Source organism: Chelonia mydas, chromosome 6 (assembly GCF_015237465.2).
Source record: "Chelonia mydas isolate rCheMyd1 chromosome 6, rCheMyd1.pri.v2, whole genome shotgun sequence".
NCBI classification, from domain to species: domain Eukaryota; kingdom Metazoa; phylum Chordata; order Testudines; family Cheloniidae; genus Chelonia; species Chelonia mydas.
Genome location: NC_051246.2, coordinates 119,413,330 through 119,436,606, shown reverse-complemented (window position 1 = coordinate 119,436,606; position 23,277 = coordinate 119,413,330). Strand labels below are relative to the sequence as shown.

Sequence of the window (23,277 nt, the reverse complement as noted above, 5' to 3'; positions counted from 1 at the left end):
TTTTAAAGAATGCTTATTGAGGTTACAGGGACAAACCATCCCGATGTTAGAAAGAATAGTGAATATGGCAGGCGACCAGCCTGGCTTAACAGTGAAATCCTTGCTGATCTTGAACACAAAAAAGAAGCCTACAGGAAGTGGAAGATTGGACAAATGACCAGGGAGGAGTATAAAAATATTGCTCGGGGATGCAGGAGTGAAATCAGGAAGGCCAAATCACCCCTGGAGTTGCAGCTAGCAAGAGATGTTAAGAGTAACAAGAAGGGTTTCTTCAGCAACAAGAAGAAAGTCAAGGAAAGTGTGGGCCCCTTACTGAATGATGGAGGCAACCTAGTGACAGAGGATGTGGAAAAAGCTAATGTACTCAATGCAGAGCCATTGCAGAGCCATTGGCCATTATCTTTGAAAACTCATGGCGATCCAGGGAAGTCCCAGATGACTGGAAAAAGGCTAATGTAGTGCCCATCTTTAAAAAAGGGAAGAAGGAGGATCCCGGGAACTACAGGCCAGTCAGCCTCACCTCAGTCCCTGGAAAAAATCATGGAGCAGGTCCTCAAGGAATCAATTCTGAAGCACTTAGAGGAGAGGAAAGTGATCAGGAACAGTCAGCATGGATTCACCAAGGGCAAGTCATGCCTGACTAATCTAATTGCCTTCTCTGATGAGATAACTGGCTCTGTGGATGAGGGGAAAGCAGTGGACGTGTTGTTCCTTGACTTTAGCAAAGCTTTTGACACGGTCTCCCACAGTATTCTTGCCAGCAAGTTAAAAAAGTATGGGCTGGATGAATGGACTATAAGGTGGATAGAAAGTTGGCTAGATTGTTGGGCTCAACGCGTAGTGATCAATGGCTCCATGTCTAGTTGGCAGCCGGTATCAAGTGGAGTGCCCCAAGGGTCGGTCCTCGGGCCGGTTTGTTCAATATCTTCATAAATGATCTGGAGGATGGTGTGGATTGCACCCTCAGCAAGTTTGCAGATGACACTAAACTGGGAGGAGAGGTAGATAAGCTGGAGGGTAGGGATAGGATACAGAGGCCCCTAGACAAATTAGAGGCTTGGGCCAAAAGAAATCTGATGAGGTTCAACAAGGACAAGTGCAGAGTCCTGCACTTAGGATGGAAGAATCCCATGCACCGCTGCAGACTAGGGACCGAATGGCTCGGCAGCAGTTCTGCAGAAAAGGACCTAGGGGTTACAATGGACGAGAAGCTGGATATGAGTAAACAGTGTGCCCTTGTTGCCAAGAAGGCCAATGGCATTTTTGGATGTATAAGTAGGGGCATTGCTAGCATATCGAGGGACGTGATCGTTCCCCTCTATTCAACATTGGTGAGGCCTCATCTGGAGTACTGTGTCCAGTTTTGGGCCCCACACTACAAGAAGGATGTGGAAAAATTGGAAAGAGTCCAGCAGAGGGCAACAAAAATGATTAGGGGACTGGAACACATGACTTATGAGGAGAGGCTGAGGGAACTGGGATTGTTTAGTCTGCAGAAGAGGAGAATGAGGGGGGATTTGATAGCTGCTTTCAACTACCTGACAGGGGGTTCCAAAGAGGATGGATCTAGACTGTTCTCAGTGGTAGCTGATGACAGAACAAGGAGTAATGGTCTCAAGTTGCAGTGGGGGAGGTTTAGGTTGGATATTAGGAAAAACTTTTTCACTAGGAGGGTGGTGAAACACTGGAATGCGTTACCTAGGGAGGTGGTGGAATCTCCTTCCTTAGATATTTTTATGATCAGGCTTGACAAAGCCCTGGCTGGGATGATTTAGTTGGGGATTGGTCCTGCTTTGAGCAGGGGGTTGGACTAGATGACCTCCTGAGGTCCCTTCCAACCCTGATATTCTATGAATCTATGATTCTAAGAATGCTTGCTTATAAAGAGTTATGATGTAACTTATGTTGTTCATAGCTTTCGAAGAGAAAACAAAGCACAGGTGCTGGCCTGCTTTGGCAGTCTGACTTGCAGGGGATACCACAGTGTAGACAGGGAACTGTGCAGCCTGGAAAAACCCGTTAGCAGGAAGGGAGACACCAGTCTCTGCCCAAGAGCGGTGACGGCTGAGGAGCCAGGAGCCTAGAGTGGGTGCGCTCTTGGTGGAGTATGGAGGGGACATACAAGTGCAACTGCCCTGAACCTCCGCCACCACCTCTTCTTTTCCTTCACAATACTCCTCATCCACTGGGAGCTCTCCTTCTACCTGGACCCCCAAAACCTGGCGCTGAGGAGGCATGTTGCTGAGGGAGAGAACAATGCCTGGAGCTTGGGACTGTGAGGGACACTCTGATCAGGGCTGTCATAAACTGCTGGCTGAGCCGAAGTGGACATGCCATTGTTTTACATACAGCATGCACTGTAGACCATAGGATTATTTTGCTAGCCCATAGGATTATTTTGCTAGCTGTTATATCTTACTAATCCAGCCAGCTGTATCAAATAATATGTTTCTTTCTGAATTAATCCATTTCATATATGATTCTTATATTTTATCAGTATTAATTCCTATGAAATTAGGATGTATTGAGGCATACGATATGTGTTTCCTAAAAATTATACATAGAATAAGTTTTCTGAAATGCAACAAGCCTACTGGCCGGTATCCAGTAACATCCGCTAAATAGCTAAAAGTATGATCAGTTAAGAGTAAGTCAGCATAAAAGCTGGCAACCTTTGCACAGATAGAAATGCTCTCTGAACTTTGGGGAACCAAAGGGAGGAACTACACACAACACTGAACAGGTTTATCCAGCGTCTGTAACCAGTTGGTAACCACAGGGTATACCACAAACCTGGAAGTTGCCAAGAGAGCCTAGATTGGCAGTTTTTGGAGTGAGACAATCCTTATTAATATGTAGAGAGTAAGTGTACCCATGCATTTCTTAGGGCACGGAAATAAGATTTGGGTACAGTAGGTTGGGCCTGAATTACGTAGCTTCAGGATCCTATAAAATACCATGTAAGGATATCTTAGGGAGCTTTCTCTTTTCTTTGTTCTTCTATATTCTATAATATTTTTATCTCCCTATCATTCTATCTTTTATCACGCTATCAGCTCAGCTTGTGTAGTATAGTATAACTACTCAACGTTCCTAACTATTGGGGAAGCCAGAACCATCATGTTATCAGGCATGCCACAAGTGAGGCTGGTCCTTCACCTTCTATTATCGGGTCCTCAAGGAAGGGTGTGAGTATGTTAGGTTAAGGTATTTATAATAGGAATGTTACCAACAGAAGTTTTGGAATTCTTTTACTGTTTTGCAGTCATAAGTTTCGTAGCATTTATTATTATTTTGTTAACCTCAATAAAGCTTTTCTCAATTTGGTATTGTCCTCAGTGGTAGTGTTTTTGCCAAGCACCCAGAGAGTCCTCTCCCAATATAGAACTGAGTTCTCGGACCCTGTATTCTGAATTGGACAAGACCTTATAAATCTTCTGATTGGATGTGATCAGTGGCGAGCCATAACAACTAACCCATAAAATTCAGGTCAACAACTGTGCCCCGCCATAGGGTGGGGGGGCAGGGCCTGGTCATTAAAGCAGGGCTCGGGCTCTTAGGCCCCATGTGGGCTCTGCGGCAGGTGACTGAGTGACACCCTCTCCCGCCCCGCCCCCCCGCTCTGGCCAGCTGCTAGCCTGTGGGTGCTGCCACTTTGTTTTGTTTGTTCATGGGGGAGGGGGAACTTACTCAACCCACCCCCCACATTACAGCCATCACTGAGGTGGGGGCAGGCTCCCTGCAACTACCCTCACTGGACTGACCAGGTGGAGGCTGCCCTCACTCAGCCCTGGCCCCGCCCTCACTGGAAGGGCAGGAGAAAGACTCCCCTCCACCACAAGGCGGCTAGAGAAGCTCAAGTACAGCAGATGAAAGTTGAAGGTGCGCGCATGCGCCCTCGTGAGCGAGGGGGCAGGGGTAGCGTGAGTGTGAAGGAAGGCTGACGGGACAGAGTTGTCGGAAATTCACGCAGGCGCAGTGTTGCGAGGAACAGAGTCGGCGCATGAGCAGTGGATGCTCGTGTACCCGCTCCCACCCTTCCCGCACTATAGCGTTAGGCATTGTGGCTGGGGCCGCGCGCGTGCGCACTGGTGGTCCTGCTCTGCCTGGGCCTGCCGGGATGAGCTGCGCCTCGGGGCTGCAGGCGGACTGCGAGGCGCTGCTGAGCAGCTTCCAGGAGACGGATAATGTCCGCTTCGAGGTGTTCTCCGGCCTGTGGCGGGACCGCCGCTTCCACACCATCTTCCAGTGAGACACCCGGCAGCCTCCCTCCTCCGCCCCGTGAGGGATCCGGCTTCGTCCCCGCACCCCTCGTGAGAGACCCGGCACCCACTCGCACCCCCCCCCCGTGAGAGACCCGGCACCCACTCGCACCCCTCCCCCCCCCCGTGAGAGACCCGGCACCCGCTCGCACCCCTCCCCCCCCCGTGAGACCCGGCACCCGCTCGCACCCTTCCCCCCCCCCGTGAGAGACCCGGCACCCGCTCGCACCCCTTTCCCCTCCCCCCGTGAGAGACCCGGCACCCGCTCGCACCCTTCCCCCCCCCCGTGAGACCCGGCACCCGCTCGCACCCTTCCCCCCCCCCGTGAGAGACCCGGCACCCGCTCGCACCCCTTTCCCCTCCCCCCGTGAGAGACCCGGCACCCGCTCGCACCCCTCCCCCCCCCCGTGAGAGACCCGGCACCCGCTCGCACCCCTCCCCCCCCTCCCGTCTCCAGTGAGAGACCCGGCACCCGCTCGCACCCCTTTCCCCTCCCCCCGTGAGAGACCCGGCACCCGCTCGCACCCCTCCCCCCCCCCGTGAGAGACCCGGCACCCGCTCGCACCCCTCCCCCCCCTCCCGTCTCCAGTGAGAGACCCGGCACCCGCTCGCACCCCTTTCCCCTCCCCCCGTGAGAGACCCGGCACCCGCTCGCACCCCTTTCCCCTCCCCCCGTGAGAGACCCGGCACCCGCTCGCACCCCTCCCCCCCCCCCCGTGAGAGACCCGGCACCCGCTCGCACCCCTCCCCCCCCCTCCCGTCTCCCGTGAGAGACCTGCTCGGCAACTCTTCTCCCCGCACTCCTCCCCCTTGACCCCCGTGAGAAATACGGCACCTCCGCCGTAAACGCCCCCTCCTCCCTATGAGAGATCCCCCTGTCTCTGTGCTGGGATCATGACAGTCAATCTAAATGTAAAAAAACAACAACAGGGAGTCTGGTGGCACCTTAAAGACTAACAGATTTATTTGGGCATAAGCTTTGGTGGGTAAAAACCCCACTTCTTCAGATGCATGGACTCCCTGTTGTTTTGTGGATACAGACTAACAGGGCTACCCCCCCATACTTGAGACCAATCTAAATGTAGCATCATTCAAAATTATATTTTTAGCTCTAGCTGTGCTCTAATGTGTTTCTGCCATGGATAGTTCTTGTCAGTTACTCTTCCTCTGCAGCCAGTGTACCAAGCTCTGCACTTTCAGAGTCTAGTATCAGGGGGTAGCCGTATTAGTCTGTATCCACAAAAACAAAAAGGAGTCCGGTGGCACCTTAAAGACTAACAGATTTATTTGAGCAGAAGCTTTTGTGGGTAAAAAAACCCCACTTCTTCAGATGCATGGAGTGAAAATTACAGATGCAGGCATAAATATACTGACACATGAAGAGAAGGGAGTTGACAGGCCCAATTCTATCAGGGTGGATGTGGTCCACTCCCAATAATGAGGAGGTGGTGTCAATACCAAGAGAGGGAAAATTGCTTTTGTAGTGAGCCAGCCACTCTCAGTCCCTATTCAAGCCCAAATTAATGGTGTTAAATTTGCAAATGAATTGTAGCTCTGCAGTTTCTCTTTGAAGTCTGTTTTTGAAGGTTTTTTGGCTGAAATATGGCTACTTTTAAATCTGTTATAGACTGTCCAGGGAGACTGTCCTACTGGCTTTTGTATGGTACCATTCCTGATGTCTGATTTTGTGTCCATTTATTCTTTTACGAACCGACTGTCCGGTTTGGCCAATGTACATGGCAGAGGGGCATTTCTAGCACATGATGGCATATATTTCATTAGTAGATGTGCAGGTGAAGGAGCTCCTGATGGTGTGGCTCATGTGGTTGGGTCCTCTGATGGTGTCGCTAGATTTTTCAGTCTGTAACTTTAAAAAAAAAATAAGATTATAAAGCAAACTTAAAAGAGGGAGAAAGTGAAACCTCAAAAGCTTTAATTCTTGTAAGGTATACTGAGATTATGAATGTAGTGTTTGTATTTCATGTGGCTTGTGCTGTACTGCGTCCAAGATATGCTGTATTGAGCCCATGCACTTTGGCTGTATTCTAAGCATACTATTTAAATTCCTAAAAGTAGAAATAGATTAGAAAATGCAGTAATGAAACAGTTGGTTCCTTTTTAATAAGGAAAAACATGAATATAGAAGTATCTAGCAACGTTAAGTCTGACTAACACCAAAAGCAAGGACATTCAGGACTGAGGAGTTTGATTGTATCCTTATCTTACGGGGTTTCTGAGAACAAAATCAGATCATTGCATCCTTCAGAACATAGGTCTTCTGTTTAATGTAAGGAATGACAGAATGACAAGAGATAAAATATAAGAGATTTAACCCTGATTATCCTTGAAGATTTGTCAGTTATAATCAGACCTTAGTCTAACATAAGTTTTAAATGTATTAATGGGTTAAGTCTTTTAAAAACTGTACTTATATCATTATTTGCTTTTATCTATTTTTTGTTTGTTTGTTTTAGTGGTCAAACAAGGCCTTTAGAGAAGAATAAGTTTACACAGAAAGTGTTGGATCTGGCATGGCGATACTTCTTGCCTCCTTACACTTTCCAGATTCGTGTTGGTGCTCTGTATCTTCTGTATGGATTGTACAGTACGCAACTCTGTAAGCCAAAACAAAAGGTAAGTCTTTTTGAGGATTCCATCTCAAAAGAATATCAGACTTTTATGATTGTATAATGATTTCTTGTATATTTTACCACCACAACTTGAAGACTTTTTTCTTTTTTAGGAATAAAACATGAGTATTCTGGAAAAAATGGGCCCTCTAAGAAAACTAGCCTTTTTGAACATCATTAAAGTCTGAGAGCCTAAAAACTGGCTAAATTAACTAAAGCCATGTTATTTTTCAGAACTTAAAATATCACTTGCCTGTGCCTATAGGAAACTCTCCTTTGTTTAAAGAATAATAAATTAAAGTTTCTAGGCTTCCAAATGTGAGCTGAGAGTAAATGTTCAGCAGTCTTTCTCTAGGGCTGCAGAGAGCTCTAGTGCTGCTGCTGGTGCTTACGTTTTCCCAACCTGTAGCAAAGTGAAAACTGGCCAAAGTTTCATCCGTTTTCGTTTTACACTCTTCAGAACCATATATATAACAGGGAAATTATAAGTTTAACTGCAGTTTCTTCTGAAAGGTATAAGCAATATAGATACATGTTCTGAAGCTGTTCTTTAGAAAGGGGGACCTAAAAAGAGATGTTGGGGGAGGTGTAGAGTAGATGAATTCTTTTTGCACCATCAAGAGCTGAGGGGTAAAATAGCAAAAACCATCTTCACAGCCAGGACCCTCTGGGTAGGAGAGGAAAACAAGAGGAAAATGTTTTCTCTCCCTCTCAGGTTAGAGGGAAGACTTTTCATCTTTCATACACCTACCTGGAGTTCCTGAGCAGGTTAAAATAATGGCACTTAGGTAAGAATCCTTACACTGTTCTCTTTACAGCTTTGAGGAGTGTATGAATTAACTTCTCACCTTGGCAGATCAGAACACAAGGGGTGGGCGGCGGGGTGTGTGTGTGTGTGTGTCTTTGACATTAGTCTTTAACTAGTAGGTTTATTCACTGACAGTTAGGTGTCCGTAAAATTTCCAAGTGCTGTGTTGAAGGGAAGTGCGTATGTGGGCTGAGAGGCAGGGACTGATGAGATACTTCCACACTTTTTCAATGTATCAGCTTTTGGAGAAGAAACAAAGTGTAAAGGTGGTGTTGGAAATGCAGTGTAGGGAAAGGTATAATTAGACTACTTATGAGTAAAACATATGTGCATATGTAAGGATTTGCAAGTTTTGGGCCCAAAGTTGCACTTCAGTGGTTGAAATAAATTACTAATGCTGTTACAGTGCATGCTTTAACTTCAAACAAGTCAGGAAATTCAATTGAGATAACTGTCATAACTTTACAAGTATTTAAAACTCAAATGGCTGCCACCAACATATTTTTTAGCAGTGATCTAAGAAGTTTCAGTCAACTGGAGAAGTGGAAGGTAGACAGAATAGATAGGGAAGGAAAGGTACTTCAGTAAAATATCATTGCAGTGTTGATAAAACTACAGCTTTACAATGGAATTTCTTAAAAATACTATGAACTTGAGTCTGCACGTTCATAGCTAAACGTAGTGTTTCAACCACCTAAGAATCTAAGACTTTTGCTCTTTGAGCGAAGTGTTGCTCGTCCCCATTCAGAGAGATGCCAGTCTTCCCTAATTTTCCATAATCCTCCTAGTGTTTACATTTTAATTATGAATTCAGGTCTTAAATCTATGCTTTTGCATCAGTCACTGCCACTTGGGTCTGATGAACACAGCAAATAGCGCCGTGGCTGTGCAGGGCATTCTTCGCTGCCTTTGTGGCATGTGTGCAGATTGTGCAGTGAAGGTCTGATAGGAGGCAAGCTGTGGAAATTTTAGGTGGCTTTTGGTGCTCCTGATTCACTGCCCATGCCACAGGCTGTGTGTTGCTCTTTAACTGTCCCCTGTGAACCCTGCTGCAGTACGTTAATGTGCTGTAGGTACTGTTTAGAATGCATCAGCACTGTCCACAGGGTATTTAGAGAGCAACAAGCAGCCTGTGGCTAGAGTGGGGAAACCAGTGCCCCAATACCATTCCAAATTCCTACATTGCCTCCTGTCAGATACTTACTGTTCAGCCAGTGGGGGAGGAGGAGAGAGGGAACACAACAGAGGAAGAGGAAGAAGAGAAGGATCATCCTGGGAATGAGGTCCAGGGCAAGGAGTGGCCAAGGTAATAAAGAGCCCTAGGTGGCATAGGAGGCCTGCTTTCCTAGGGCCAATCCTCCCCTTTCCCCTGCTAGGAAAGGTGGAGTGGGCAGGGTCCCCCTTGATCATAGACAGGGAGAGCGGGGAGAATTCCTGGTTTCTCTGGGGAGAGAAGCGGGGAGAAAGAGAGGTTCTGGTTTCACCAGGGGGAAATGTCATGGCTATGCGAAGGCATGGAGCCCCATACACATGCACGTGGTTCTCTGGCTGCCTGCCTAGGAAAATTTTGTGGGCAAGCATCCATGATATTTTTTTTGTTTGTTATGATCCACTTGCCCCAAAGTTCACCAGCTGCCACTGTCTGTCAAAATGGCTGGTATAGGTGATAAAAATAGCCAAATGTGGCAACAAATTGAAAATGGTTTCAGAAGTGCAAAATAGACCATACAAACGAATGTAAAGCAATTTAAGCTGTCACAAAAGGTTGAAAATTATGCATACTATTGAACTTTTTCCCATGGACATATCCATCGCACATAGTGATCTAAAATGCACCTCAAGCGTTCCTGGCGCTACCCCATGTCTAGGCCCCTTCCAAATTCATGGTCATGAAAAATGCGTTATGGACTGTGAAATCTGGACTTTTATGTGCCTTTGCCCTATACTATACAGATTTCATAGGGGAGATCAGAGTTTCTCAAATTGTGGGTCCTGACCTAAAGGGAGTTGGGGGGTCTCACGGTTATGTAGTGCGTCATGGTATTGCCACCCTTACTTCTATGCTGACTTCAGAGCTGAGCGGCATACCCTACCATGCTTCCCTTATTTCTGCGCTGCTGCTGGCAGCAGCTCTGCCTTCAGAGCTGGGCTCGCAGCCAGCGTCCGCCGCTCTCCAGCTGCTCAACTCTGAAGGCAGCGCTGCCGCCAGCAGCAGGGCAGAAGTAAGAGTAGCAATACGGCAGCCCTCCCCCTACAATAACCTTACAATCACAACACTGTGAAACTTTAGTTTTAAATACCTGAAATCATGAAATTCACAATTTTTAAAATCCTATGATCATGAAATTGACCAAAGTGGACCGTGAATTTGGTATGGCCGTACCCGTACTTCCTGTCTGTATTTGGCTTTGCACCTTTGGTACTTGTCTGTGGTCCAAGTAACCTTTCTAATTCCTCCTTAACTTTTTTTTATAAACATCCCTAAAAGTCAGAGTAAGGTTGGCATCGTTGTATTCATTGTCAAAACAGATGGCTAAACCTAGAATACTAAACACAACAATGTTGTATAGGATTACTTACGTGATTGACTTGTTACTATTAGAATCTGCTACATCTTTTCTGTAGTTTTGAGGTCACTTCTGTCATATACACCCATTCAGGCATGTCTCCAGTTTGTAGCATGCTATGACTTTACTCCACTGGTCAGCTAAAATCTCTAACTACTGTTCAAGGAAATGTGTATCAGTAAAATAGATTCCTTTTTTCTATTGCAGATCAGAGTTGCACTCAAGGAGTGGCTTGAAGTTCAGAGATTTCAACAGGATCTGATAAATGCCCAGCATTATGATGCAGCGTACATATTTAGGAAGCTGAGACTAGACAAAGCATTTCACTTTACAGCAATGCCCAGACTTGTGAGTTATTGCACAAAGAAGTTTACTTCCTTTAGAAAATCCCTGTCTATCTTCTAATTGTTGAACAATGTTTAGTTAAAAATAAGAAATTAAGAGAGAGTTGAGCAGCACCAGTGCACTTGGTTTGCAGTTACTTTTTTACAATACCCCAAAGTGCAGTAGGCACTTTACATAACTAACTCACGATAGAGGCTGTTGGATTTAAAATGTAGTTTAGATGTAATCTGAATCCATCATATGTTCTGCTTTAAAAAACATTGCTTTGGCATCTTTATAATTTATCATGTCTTTTAATCTGTAGAAATTAACCTTCAGTTTTTCTGAGTTTGGGTGGTGGCTTGAATTTCTGATAACATCCATGCAGTGAAAGAATATCTTTTTTTAAAAAAGTGTTTCACAAAAGCTATTAAATCATTGCTGTGAGACTGAATGCTTGAAAATAAATCTATACAGATGAATGTCAGGATCACCTTGTTTTCTAGATCCATGCCTTTCAGCATCTTTCATTTTTGACTGTCAAGGTGAGAATTTTCATAGTTATAAACATACACCTGTACATTTTTTACCATGTATTTCGAAATATACCCATCTTTATACAGCTGTGCTTCAGAACTAAGAAAAAGATTCGGGAAACTGAACTTAAAGAGGAATTTAAGGAGCTAAGTAACCGAGTAAGCAGGCTCATCACTAATGATGTGTTGGAGGTACAGTAACTTTTATGCTACAAAATAATTATCATTACTGTCAAATATAATTTCTCTAATTGTATGGTCTGGTCCTTGTAAAAGTTTTGTTACAGAAATAAGGACAATTATGTGTACCAACAGTTTTACCATCCGTTCTGAAACACTGCATCTATTTTCATGGAAGGACTACTATACTTGTATAATACCGAAAGTGTGCAAAGTGCTTCACAGACGTGTTAAGAAGACTATTCCCTGCCAATCCAAATAGGCAACTCTCAGACAAGAAGTGGTGGAAGTACACCGCAAAAGACAGTATTTTAATTTAAATTTTGACCTTTGTGTTTGCCCTGGTTCGGCAACTGGCTGCATACAAGTGAGCATGTTGATGTACCAGCTTACAATCAGCTGCAGGATTGGGTGGTGTTTTGTTTTTTTTTAAACCCTTACCTGTTTTCCCATTTTAAATCATGGTCATTTTACTCTCTCCCTTTGTTTAGTATAATGTTACCTGTACAAACTCTGGCACTGGAAGTAGGATAGAGTTTTTGTTACATTGTCTAGTCATGCTGACCAGCTGTCTGGTTCATGATGTCTCTTCCAGTTGGTTCTAGCATTTTAGACTTGTACACAGGGAAGACCTGCCCCCCATCTCACGTCCTCCGTTGCCACTGAAATCATTAACTAACCATGAAATGGGGGGAAACTTTAAAATGCCTCAAACAGTTGAGGATTGAAATCTTTGCCTGAAAATAATTACCTGGTACCACTGATGTTTCCTGCTTAGTGCACAGTCTGTCTTCCTCTGCTTCTCCACTAAGCTGGTGGGACCATGATACTAGACATTAATTAAAACACTCTTATGACTTGCTACTTCTGACACAGTGATCAGCTAATTTTAACAACCTCCTTTTTAAAACAGTTGCTAGTTCAATATACTATGATTAAAAAAATTATATGCACAATGTCCATATTTAACCAGGAGTTTATATTCTTTATTTGTTGCTACATCATTGTTTTTTTTTAAAAGCTTTTAACATTTTTCACTTCAGGAAATGATGAATGTTCATGACCACTATCAGAAAATGAAGTGTTTGATCTCCACTGACGGATCCCAGCCGGACAAGGCTCTGAGCTTGATAAAGGATGAATTTGTAATTAATATTAAGAATATGATTTTGGAATATCAGCAATGGCAACAGGACAAAATGGTAGGCTATAGTCTCTATTGTGCTGTGACGGTGCAGGTTATCATGAGTGTATAGAATGTGTTAAATGTGTGAAGATCTCTGAATATATTTTTCAAATGATAAATTAAAGTTTTGTCTTAAAAGATTTGTCATGAGTGAAAGACCAGATATATAATGTGTACACATTGCCTCTATGGAAGTCTGAAGGATTGGTGGTGCATGAATGCTTTAAGTAGGGATCTATGCAATCCTGTAATGTAAATGTTAAATGTGCTACACACACTTACTTTGAAGTCATGCAAGGGACATGATACTAGTAATTAAAATATTAGACTGAGGTAGAAGGGAGGAGAGAATGTGGTTAATTTCCTAGAATAAATTGATCTTTTATATTTTATGTTGTCAAATGGAAACTGAGAACTGAAAATGTGCACAGTAAAGTTGACTTGTTCAAGTCCTGAATGAGTTTTACATATCTATACTTTTTCAGAAATCCTCCTCAAAGGCTAAAGATAGTGACGAAATGACTGACAAAAAGGAAGGAGGGACTTCTCAAGACTCAGAAGTAAGAAAAGTTTACTGTGTAATATCTTAATGTTATTGGGCAACCTAATCTGCAGTCAGAGCACGTCAATCTGTGATCAAGTCAGGAAACTAAGCAGTGGTCTGGTCAAGCCTGGCTAGTACTAGCATGGGAGACCTACAGATTCCAGAGTTCTGAGTAGTGTTGGTGTTTTTTAGCAAGTATGTTCTTCTCTGTTAGTGGTGGACTCAGGTCTCAACTTGAGAGGTCCTGAAGAATGCCATGGCCATTCTCCACATAAGTAGGTGTTCTATCCCTTCTATCCTGGCCAAATTCCTTTCTGGTTCTCCTGTAGTTTCAACTGAATGCTGTATTCAGTTTTTACAATAAACTGTTTCATAGTGCTGCTTTTTGTTTAAATAACTGCTGGGTTGAACCCCAGAAAGTTATCTTTTGTAGAAAGGTAACTATTTGCATGTATGATTTTCTGCACTGTAGAAACCTAGGAAAGCCAAAGTCACAGTTGCTTTACTCTGGAAATCTGATAGTTTGTTTTACTGAAATAAGGACTTTTTAAGCGGCACTTATTTTACACACTTAGCTCTCTACAAATGACACAGTTTGCAAGATGCATCTTCTACATTGATTCTCAAGGAGTTGTTCCTTAATTTAATATTGCCCTTTCACTGAATGTTATATCAGGTAATATGGAAACTGCTTCCTTTGTACACTTTTATATTCCATCAATTTGCATACTGTAAATATTGAGATTTATCTCTTCCCCTGTGCCCAACTCCAAGATAGAGACATAGCGAGTGAATCTTATAAACAGTTGTACATTCACAGAAGGGATCGCTGCCTCATTTATCTTCATCCTCTAGTTGTTTTAAGATGCTAGTTTCTTTGAGCAAAGTGAGTCTGTCTTGCATTTTATTTCTGTTTTTCATAATTGATCATAAGGAAGGACAAGATCAATGGACAGCTAAGACATAGCGGCAAAGCTCTGTGGCCCTTGTCAAATACTTGAAAAATACTAAATCAAAGTATTTTTGTATGAATGCAAGCAGACGTGTAAAGCCCACGGTTGGCATGGTTCAGAGGATAGGACAAGAGTGTGGGAGACAGGAGATCTGGAGTCTTTGACATGTGGTGACCCCTTGGGCACGTCTTCCTAGCTGTACTTATATATAAAACAGGGATGATGATTCCCCAATTTAGTAAAGCACTTTGAGATCTGGGTGAAAAGCTCTGTGATTGCGAATAAAAATGAGAAGATTAAGGGGATATGCCTTGGAAGAAGATTAAGGGGATATGCCGGTAACTGGCTTTCTCTGACCTTTTCCTTCTTTGTTTACAGGGTTCTGAAAGAGCAAATGCACTGGCTAAAATCAAATACAAGTCCTATAATGCAGTTGCTGAGGTAAGTAAACAATTAGGTATATTTGTTAGGGAATTGTTAATCATTACCTTTCCAAAAACACTTACTTTGACTTAAATTATAATGTGGTCAGAAAAGTGATTTATCAAAATGGCACCATCTGCTTCAAGCCCTGCTCCCATTGGGCATTCAGTCTTACCCACCTTATTGGCAACAAAACCAAGTTTTTACTACTCCTATTAGCTTTGCAAAAGCAATACAAGTGTTGAGAGAGTGAGCTGGATTCTAGTCTGGCACGTGACAGAACTGTTAGTAAAGTTCCTTATGTCAAGACTAATTGGCCTTCATTTAATATCTGTACACACCCCTTTTTTCAGTGGAGATACACAGGTAACTGAGAACAAAATTTTGTACATACATTTTAGAAAGCTGCCATGACTTTCCAATCCCAGGGTGAACTGTCTATGCTGGCAGTTAAAAACAAAACAAAAAAACTCCCATACTTTTACCTGTCAAATGAAATGGGGTAAAATTTTCAAAAGTGACTTTAGAATTTAGGCTGCTAAATGCTTTTAACTTTCAAAGTCTTGGGAGTTTTTAAAAGTGAATGAGACTTAAGCTCTGAGGTCACTTTTTGAAAATGGGACCGAGGCTTTTAAGTCACTTAAGTACTTTTGAAAATGTTATTCTAGATCTGATTAGTCATTGAACCAATGAACATGAAATCCCCCAATCTCCATTGGATTATTTTTTTATAGTAGATCCACACTTAAACATTTTTCTCTCCTAATATGGGGAATGTGGATGCACATATTTACTAAAATCATGATATAGTGCTTTGAGTATACAGTAGTAAAACTTTGAATTATAGCGATGTTGCTTTCCCAGGCAACTAAGAGAAAAATAGAGCCCCAAACTGGACAGTAAAAACCCCATTTGGTCTTGGTAGTCTGTCTTAAGAACATTTCTTGTGTAACAAACATTTGCTGCTTATTGCTTAAAAATAACTGTATAAAAAAGTGTAGCACCAGGGCATTCTCTGTGCTCTTGAAAATAAGTCTCACAATGTGTTCATTATTTGACAAGTTTCAGAGTAGCAGCCGTGTTAGTCTGTATTCACAAAAAGAAAAGGAGGACTTGTGGCACCTTAGAGACTAAAATTTATTTGAGCATAAGCTTTCGTGAGCTACAGCTCACTACAGATCTCCCCACTGTATTTTCCACTGAATGCATCCGATGAAGTGAGCTGTAGCTCACAAAAGCTTATGCTCAAATAAATTTGTTAGTCTCTAAGGTGCCACAAATCCTCCTTTTCATTATTTGAATGTCAGATAAGCACTGTTACTCTGAAATGGTAATACTTTAGGACGTGGGATTTTCAAAAGTGCATAAGAGTTGGGTGCCCAGTTCTCAACTACTATGGAAGCTTACTGTCATTATTGTCTTGTCTGTTAAACCAGGGGTTCTCAACCTTTTTCCTTCTGAGCTCTCGCCCCCCCCCCCCCCCCCCCCAAAAAAAAAACAAAACAAAACAAAAAAAACCCAAATTCCACGGCCAACCGTTGCCACAACAACTGTTTTTCAGTAGATTAATAGCCATGCCTGGCTTTAGGAGGTAGCAAGCAGAGCAATTGCCTAGGTCCCCATGCCAAGGGGGGCTCCAAAAAGCTAAGTTGTTCAGGCTTTGGCTTCAGCCCGGGGAGGAGGGGCTCGGGATTCAGCTTTCTGCCCTGGGCCCAGTGAGTCTAATGCTGGCCATCCTCTCTGGTTTATTTTGGTGGACCCCTGAAACCTACTTGTGGCTCCCCCAGGGAGCTCAGAACCCCTGGTTGAGAACCGCTGTGTTAAGCATACTGTGATCACTGGCATGGTGGTGGAGACAGAAAGATGTCTTAACATGTCTTATTTCTCTAACAAGATTCAGTTACTGGCTGAGTGTATCACTATTTTGTGTATGTAGTAACTAGATTTTTTTCTGTTGCTTAATGGATTTGTTTGGATTTTAGGCCTCCAAATCAAGAAGGCACCGTCAAGTTAAACTAGAATCTTCTGAATCTGGGTCTGATCAGGGAAAAATGAAAACCCCCAGGTGTACAAGAAGCAGAGAGAGGTCACAGTTGACACAGAAGAGAAACTCATTGGAAACCAAAGGTAATTCTTCATTATATTAGCGGTATTGGAGATGCTAAGGAATTCTTCTCTCCCCTCTGTCAGCCAAGGCAGTTGGTTATAGTTCTTATCAGCAGATGGAGACAGGAAATAAAGCAAAGGACCTGAGATGTCACTTCCCTTTGTAAATGCACCTGACTTGGCTGATCTTGCTCAGTTGTCTTCTCTCTCTCAGCAGGCGGAAAGAGCTGTGGCTAAGCTAAAGTGAACTCTTATCTCTGCTCTTGGTAATTCTCCCCCCAAACATTTCTTTACTGCCAGTAATGTAGGGTAGAATGCTTTTTATTTTTTATCTACTCTCACCAGTGTGTTAGATGGCAAAGGCAGACTACCAACTGTTGTTCTTTCTCTCCTGCTGGGCAAGGATTGGCCTTCATGAATGTAGAAGCAGTGTATGAATGTTGATAGCTCCAGGGGGGCCTAGCCCAAAATCCAGAGAAAATAGTCTGATTTTCTGCTTTTGTTTCTATGTTCTGTTTTTGTTCCTGTTGTGTTCTTCAATGAATATCCTCCCATTTAAGAATTCGGTATTTATCTGCTCTTTAAGCTTATTAATGAAGATTATTTAATAATACAGATGTCTTGATGTCTACAGCGTCCCGCTCCCATCTGATACACAGTGCCATTTATTTTTGCCCTCACTAATGGTACTTAAGTCAATTTTCAATTCAGGTGACACTGTTGGCATCCAATGCATTGCTTTTGAATAGGATTGAAAACATTGAATCAAATGTTTTTTTGTTTTTTTTAAATCCTGTTATATTGCAGCTACCACACTGTTTCTTTTACCATTCTATAAAAAGTTATTGTCTGAAAGGAATTTTATATAATCATGCAGTTAATTGCTCAAGGCTCTGTAATCACAGTTCCTGCTCACAATAAACGTTTCATTATTTTAGTGAAGATTGCACTTAAACTTTGCCAGGATCATTTTTAGTGCCATATTAGGACCTGCTGCAGACAGGGGGAGAGGTGCCCCAACCCAGCCCCCTGGACTTACCACGGATAGGGAAGAGGTGCCCCAGCCTGGACCTGCCGTGGACGGGGAAGAGATGCCCTGGACCTGCAGCAGCCGGGGGAGAGGCACCTATCCCCTCCAGACCAGGTGCTGCTGCGGGGGCAGAGAGCTGGGGGAGAGTTCTCTCTCTCCTTGCCATAGCCCCGGGGCAGCCTGCACCCCTCATCCTCGGCCCCAGCCCCCTCCTGCACCCCAAATCCCTTATCCTTGGTCCCACCCCAGAGCCTGCACTCCCAGCTGGAGTCCTCACCCCCTCCTACATCCCAACCCTCTGTTTCAGCCGTGAATCCCCTCCCACACGCCGAACCTTTGGTCCCACCCCTGCCGCATGAATGTTATGTGCATCAATATGGAGGTGATGTGTGACACATCAGCTCCATATTCATGCACATAACAAAATTCATTCCACACATGTGTGGGAAAAATTAGAGGGAACACTGCTCATAACAGAAGAACCATGGGGACAGTCAATAAAATTAAAAAATGGCTAGTTCAAGACTGATAAAAAGGAAACACTTTTTCACCCAGCATGGTTACATTGTGGAACTCATTACAGCAGGCAGTTGTTGAGGCCAAGAATGTAGCAAGATTCAAAAAGGATTGGATATCTGTACGGATATTCTTGTTATACAGAGATGTTGTAGTTAATGTTAACAAAGTTTGGAAGAGATGTTGAAACTTGATGCTTAGGGCTTAAGATAATCTAACGTTCATAACTCTGAACAAAATGTTATGGTTGTTCTTTCAAAAGTTTACAACTGACCATTGACTTAATACAGCTTTCAAATTATACTATGCGGGAGAAGAATGCAGCTTTCCCTTCAATTTTTAGTAGTTTGTTTAACACAAGTCAGTTTGTAACTCTGAGGTTCTACTGCATTAGAGATCAGGGTGAGGTCGAATATGGGAACCAGATTACCCCAGTTCTGCCTACTGCAGGGTTCTTACACCTTCCTCTGAAGCAGGAACTCAATTTACCTTAGGGCCCAGTGCCAGTCCTCAAATCCTCCCAGCAGGCCAATAATGTCACTGAAGATGGTGTTCAGAAAAGAAAACGTTTATATTTTTTTATTTTGAATTTCTTAGAAATTATAAAATTGTCATACAACTTTATACAATTCTTTGTCTGCCAGAGAGTTTTTAGTGTTTGCCAGACACCTGGCAACACTTCAGTTCTGTCAGTTTGTTGATGTTTGGCCTCAGTGACTGAGCCGTTGAAACCTTCAGGATTGCAGCAAGGTGGGCATCAGATATTTTGTGTTCGGTATTTTGACTTGTTTATATTCATTGTGGGGAGGAAAAAGCCTCCATGGCTGACTCTCCCTGGCAACTAATGATTCTGCCTTTATGGCTGACTCTGCCCGGTGACTAGTGATGGTATCTCTGTCCCTTTCCCACAGCCAATGGGAGCTGTGCGGGGCGGCGCCTGCCGCAGAAACGTCTCTCCTCCGCAGGCTGCAGTGGGGAGGTTCTTGGGCTGCAGATGGCCCGCGGGCCAGGACTTTGAGACCGCTACTCTGAAGCATCTAGTATCTGCCACTGTAAAAGACAAGATACTGGACTAGATGGACCAAGGTTCTGATCTAGTCTGGCATTGGCTTATCTTCCTACATTCCAAAAATAATTCCATAGTTCAGTAAATTAATTCACTTTGCACCCTAAGATGTATATCATTTGGATCAGCTCATTTTTATGTAGTCATATTTTCCAAGTATTTTCTTACATTCCTCCAAGTATATTCTAATCAGGGTTTCATAAGGTGTCTGATCTTATTTTCTTAAAAGACAGAGTTGAAAAATTCAGGTATTCCAGCCATTTTATTTATGAATTTCATTCCTGTGAAAATGAACATTTATTTGGTCTGATGGCTCTGTAGCACTTCGTTATCTGCAAAACCTCTTTATTCTCTGTAATCTCTCTGGCTAATGTTAACTAACCCTGCATCCATCTTTTCAGAGTCTTTGGTTAGTATGGTTTATGTTTATATTACTAGTTATTGCTCAAGAGCTAAATGAAGGTTCTGTGAAGGTGCTAAAAGCTCCTTAGTACCAACTGATGTCTGCTTTTTTAATCAAGAGCAAGTAAGCAATCTGTCTGGATTGTTTGTACCTGAGATGCAGAGACATTAATAACTGGTGGCATTTTTCCCCTGAATATTTCTTTGTAGATAGGAGACAAGCAATAAAGAAGGAAGCCGTTACTCGGAATCGTAGGATGCCTGTAATCGCAGAAGAAGAGAATTCTAGTGAAGAAGGTATGACTGCAGTCCTAACATTTGAGACGTGTTTGTTGTAACTTATTACTGTCTAGTGTTTCTTTTTGCAAATATATTTGTGGTTTTCAAAGTACCGAAGGTGCAGTTAAGAACTCTACCTACTGTATAACTACTGCTGTTCTGGTTTTCCTGTCTTGTCACAGCTAGACTATTTCTAAACCTGTAAGTTTATTTCCATAAAATAGCACAAGGCTTTAGCAAGCACCCTGCAAGCACATGAATAATCATTTAAAAGTCTTGTAATGCCATATGCATCTTTTCCTATGTTCTTAATACAGTGCAGTTAGAGCAAAGATTGCACTCAGTTAAAAGGAGGATATTTATTCTTGGCAAATGCTGTAGGTGAACTTATAATTCTTATATTTATTAAAAGGGAGAATAAAACCTCTTTCAAGTGTTCTCCAAGTTGCTAAACAGGTGCCTTAGTTATATGGTATAGCAGCCTCTGGACTAACTTGCAATGGAGGCCAAACTAGCCCTGGCTAGCCTCTCAGTTAGAGGACATAAAAGGGCCATCCCTTGGGTCATGTTTGACGCATACCTCAGTCAAACCAAGGATCAAGAGCCAACCCTATATACATGGAGTAAGGACTTTCTCTGCAATATTAGAGACTTCATGGCAAAGTTGGGATGTGATTCCATTAGTAATTGAAAAGAGGGAAGAAGATTTTGATATGCTTCATCTGTTTGTGTCATGAAGGAGAACATAGCTTTTACTTGAAAGTAAAAGACAACCTTAGAGAGCTTCCATTGGAGCTGGTCCTATGGAAATTACAATTGCACTTGGGGCATTGCTAAAATCTCTGTTTTCATTGAGTTGACCAGTGATCAGAAGCTTCCAGGGCAAATTTTCCACTGTGCCCAAGCAGAGCTCAATCATGGTGGAAGTGGAGGCTGTCTGGAAATGGTGGCAGCTCCTTCATGCCTGTGCAGGATTGAGTATAGCAGCAGTACTTGCCATCCCTCTACCCCGACATGTCTGGGGTGGGGTGGGTAGGTGTGGCAGGAGTAGAGGAGAAACCTTCTGTTGGTTATCTCCAGCCACATTAAGGTCATTTTGTACCATGTACGCAGTGCAAAGTGGACTTAATGGACCAGTGAATCTAACCCTTAATATGAAAGGCTAAGGTGAAACTGAGGCTACCTAAAATAAGTGGGAAAGGTGATGGAAAGCTTATTGACAAGCTTTAACTAGTGCCACATGTGGGGTAAAGCTCTTGTGGGGTCATCATTATAGAAACTGTATTAAAGTAGATGAATAGAGAGGGAGCATGTGTGTACTTGCCTTTTTAAAGTGCAAGGAGTTTTTATAGAGCTGAGGAGAGACTACTTCCTCTAAAGACCTCCTCATGTAAATATAATTGTCGCTAACTTTTGAGTGAGTGTGTTTAGTTTATTGACTTCAAATCTAAACTGTAGTAGTGCAATTAATTGCAGTTCAGGTGAATTACTAATATGCCCTTTAAATGGTCATGTGGATTAAAAGAGCACTTGTATGTCTAAATCAAGAAGAAATAGAAGACAGCTTTTTTTGGATAATGCCAATGGTAAACAGACTTTGTTACAGATACATGTGCAATCAATTTAGACATGAAACATTTGGGATCCAGTCTTTTAAGCACTTCATGTGCGAAACTTAGATTGAGATCATTGGGAGTTCATGTGCAGAGAGCTTGCAAGGTATTTATATATCTGAATAAACTTTAAAGTACACTAATCTGTTCCCATAGTGCTAGTTGATACTTGAAGGGGTACACTGTCTCTAATATTTTGAATAAAATTGTATACTGTAGCTTTTATTTGACTTTTTTTATTTATAAAAACAGTCATCTGACAGGCTGTTGAACCTCTTTTATCTCTTCTTGTCAGATCTTCCATGCCCTAAAAGGAAAAGAACCCGTTAAGAAAGGATCAAGTTGAAGAATTTCTTATGTGAATTAGACTGTTAGATTTTTTTTTATGGTCAAATATAAATGTCTAAAACAACTTTGTAAATTATTTGATTTGGTCATCTCTGTGCAGCCATATCAAATGAAGTCACAAAGCAAAAATTACTCTTACTAGAACTACAGGTTATGTGGAACTGTAAATAGTGACTTCAGTATATGTTGTGTAATGGTACAACCAAGGTGACGGTAGAGTGGAGTGGAAACTTTTTCTCCCAAAAACTAAATTGTATATGTGTCCTTGTACCTGTATTGGAAATGGTGAGGGGCAGAGGGCTGCTTTTTTGTTTTGTTTAGCTTTTGCCATGTGAGTTGACATTTATAACTCATTCCCATTTAACACAAATAACAGAATCTACTAAAAGAACACTCCGAGTATGTACGCTATATGGATGAATATTTTGTACTTGTGCTATCAGTACTCTTACAACCTCTGAACGTAACTGTTAATTTTGTAATGTTAGTGACTATTTAAGATTACTAAGTGCAATAAATGATTTTTTTTTACTAAGTTTGTATGCTCCATTTCATTGCGCACAACGTTTATAAACATGTGGCCTGCTTTTAGCCCACAGTGACATGATGTTTAGGAACTCGAGCCCAGATTCAGTTGTGATAAAACTTTTTACTGGATTCTGTCTCATGTGATTAAATTTAAAAAGCACAGTTGTAACAAATACAAACCTGGGGCATGAAAATCCACTCACCGGTGGCACACTGGCCATTTTTCCTCACAAAAGCAGGGCGGGTGGCTAATCTGTTTCTTGTCTTTGTGACTGCACACTTAACTTCCCAGTGTTGCCCAATGCGGTGTTGTCTTTCAGAATGCAGGACAGCTCTGCTGCCTCAGCTCTTATAAGTTTCACAGCAGCACTGTGAAATTAACAAGACTGGCCATTTTCATTGCTGCTGTTCAGAACTAGAGCTGAGGGAGTAACTCGCAAGAAACAGCCTGTTTGAACTCAATTATATTTAGCAATAAGAAAAAGATTGAGCAGATCAAGTCCTCAGTTTTTTTATTTGATTTATAATTTCAAACTGTTTATTTCATAGGCTTAACATCTGCATAAGTCAAATTTTTAGAATATTTTAAGTTGTGCTTACTGGAATTGGAGTTTTCTCATTGCAATGGTAATTGTGCTCTTCCAACATGCATATTGATTCATTTAGAAATCTTCTGTGCATATTTATACTAGTAACTTGGGTTAATCAAATGTTTGAGGTCTGAACATAACTGAAAGAATTAAAAAATGTGACCAAACTCTTCTGGAAAATGTTCTGCGTCATTCTCTCTGGTATCATGACCTCCTGAAATGGAAAAATAGAGGCTGGGGGAGGTGTAGAGGACTATGCAGCAGTCAGGATACAAGATGGGGCAAAGTAGTACATCTTGACCCCCTCCTTGAAAGGCAGGAAGGTGTAGAAGGTGGGAGAGCACGCCTACTTTCCAGCAGATGTTATATGTGACGCTGCACGCCTG

General features: G+C 42.6%; 1 protein-coding gene across 2 annotated transcripts; it reads left to right on the top strand.

The window, feature by feature from the left end:
• Positions 1-4,009: 4,009 nt before the first annotated feature.
• Positions 4,010-22,308, top strand: SNAPC1 (small nuclear RNA activating complex polypeptide 1). 2 transcript variants are annotated; one of them, XM_037901133.2, is made up of 10 exons: positions 4,010-4,248; positions 6,737-6,896; positions 10,475-10,615; positions 11,215-11,319; positions 12,351-12,509; positions 12,979-13,053; positions 14,369-14,431; positions 16,396-16,540; positions 19,744-19,830; positions 21,721-22,308. In XM_037901133.2, the coding sequence occupies exons 1-10, from the start codon at positions 4,121-4,123 to the stop codon at positions 21,753-21,755; spliced, it is 1,098 nt and encodes a 365-aa protein (XP_037757061.1). In that variant the 5' UTR covers positions 4,010-4,120; the 3' UTR covers positions 21,756-22,308. The 2 variants fall into 2 exon arrangements, with proteins under 2 accessions (XP_037757061.1, XP_037757059.1); XM_037901131.2 differs by having other exon boundaries at positions 4,054-4,348.
• The last annotated feature ends 969 nt before the right edge of the window (positions 22,309-23,277 follow it).

Excerpts from the sequence above, each read along its gene's own strand:
- SNAPC1 (XM_037901131.2), top strand. The coding sequence starts at position 4,188 with ATGTCCGCTTCGAGGTGTTCTCCGGCCTGTGGCGGGACCGCCGCTTCC. Across the intron at positions 6,897-10,474 it reads TCTGTAAGCCAAAACAAAAG|ATCAGAGTTGCACTCAAGGA; the intron begins GTAAGTCTTTTT and ends TTTCTATTGCAG. Across the intron at positions 12,510-12,978 it reads AATGGCAACAGGACAAAATG|AAATCCTCCTCAAAGGCTAA; the intron begins GTAGGCTATAGT and ends ATACTTTTTCAG.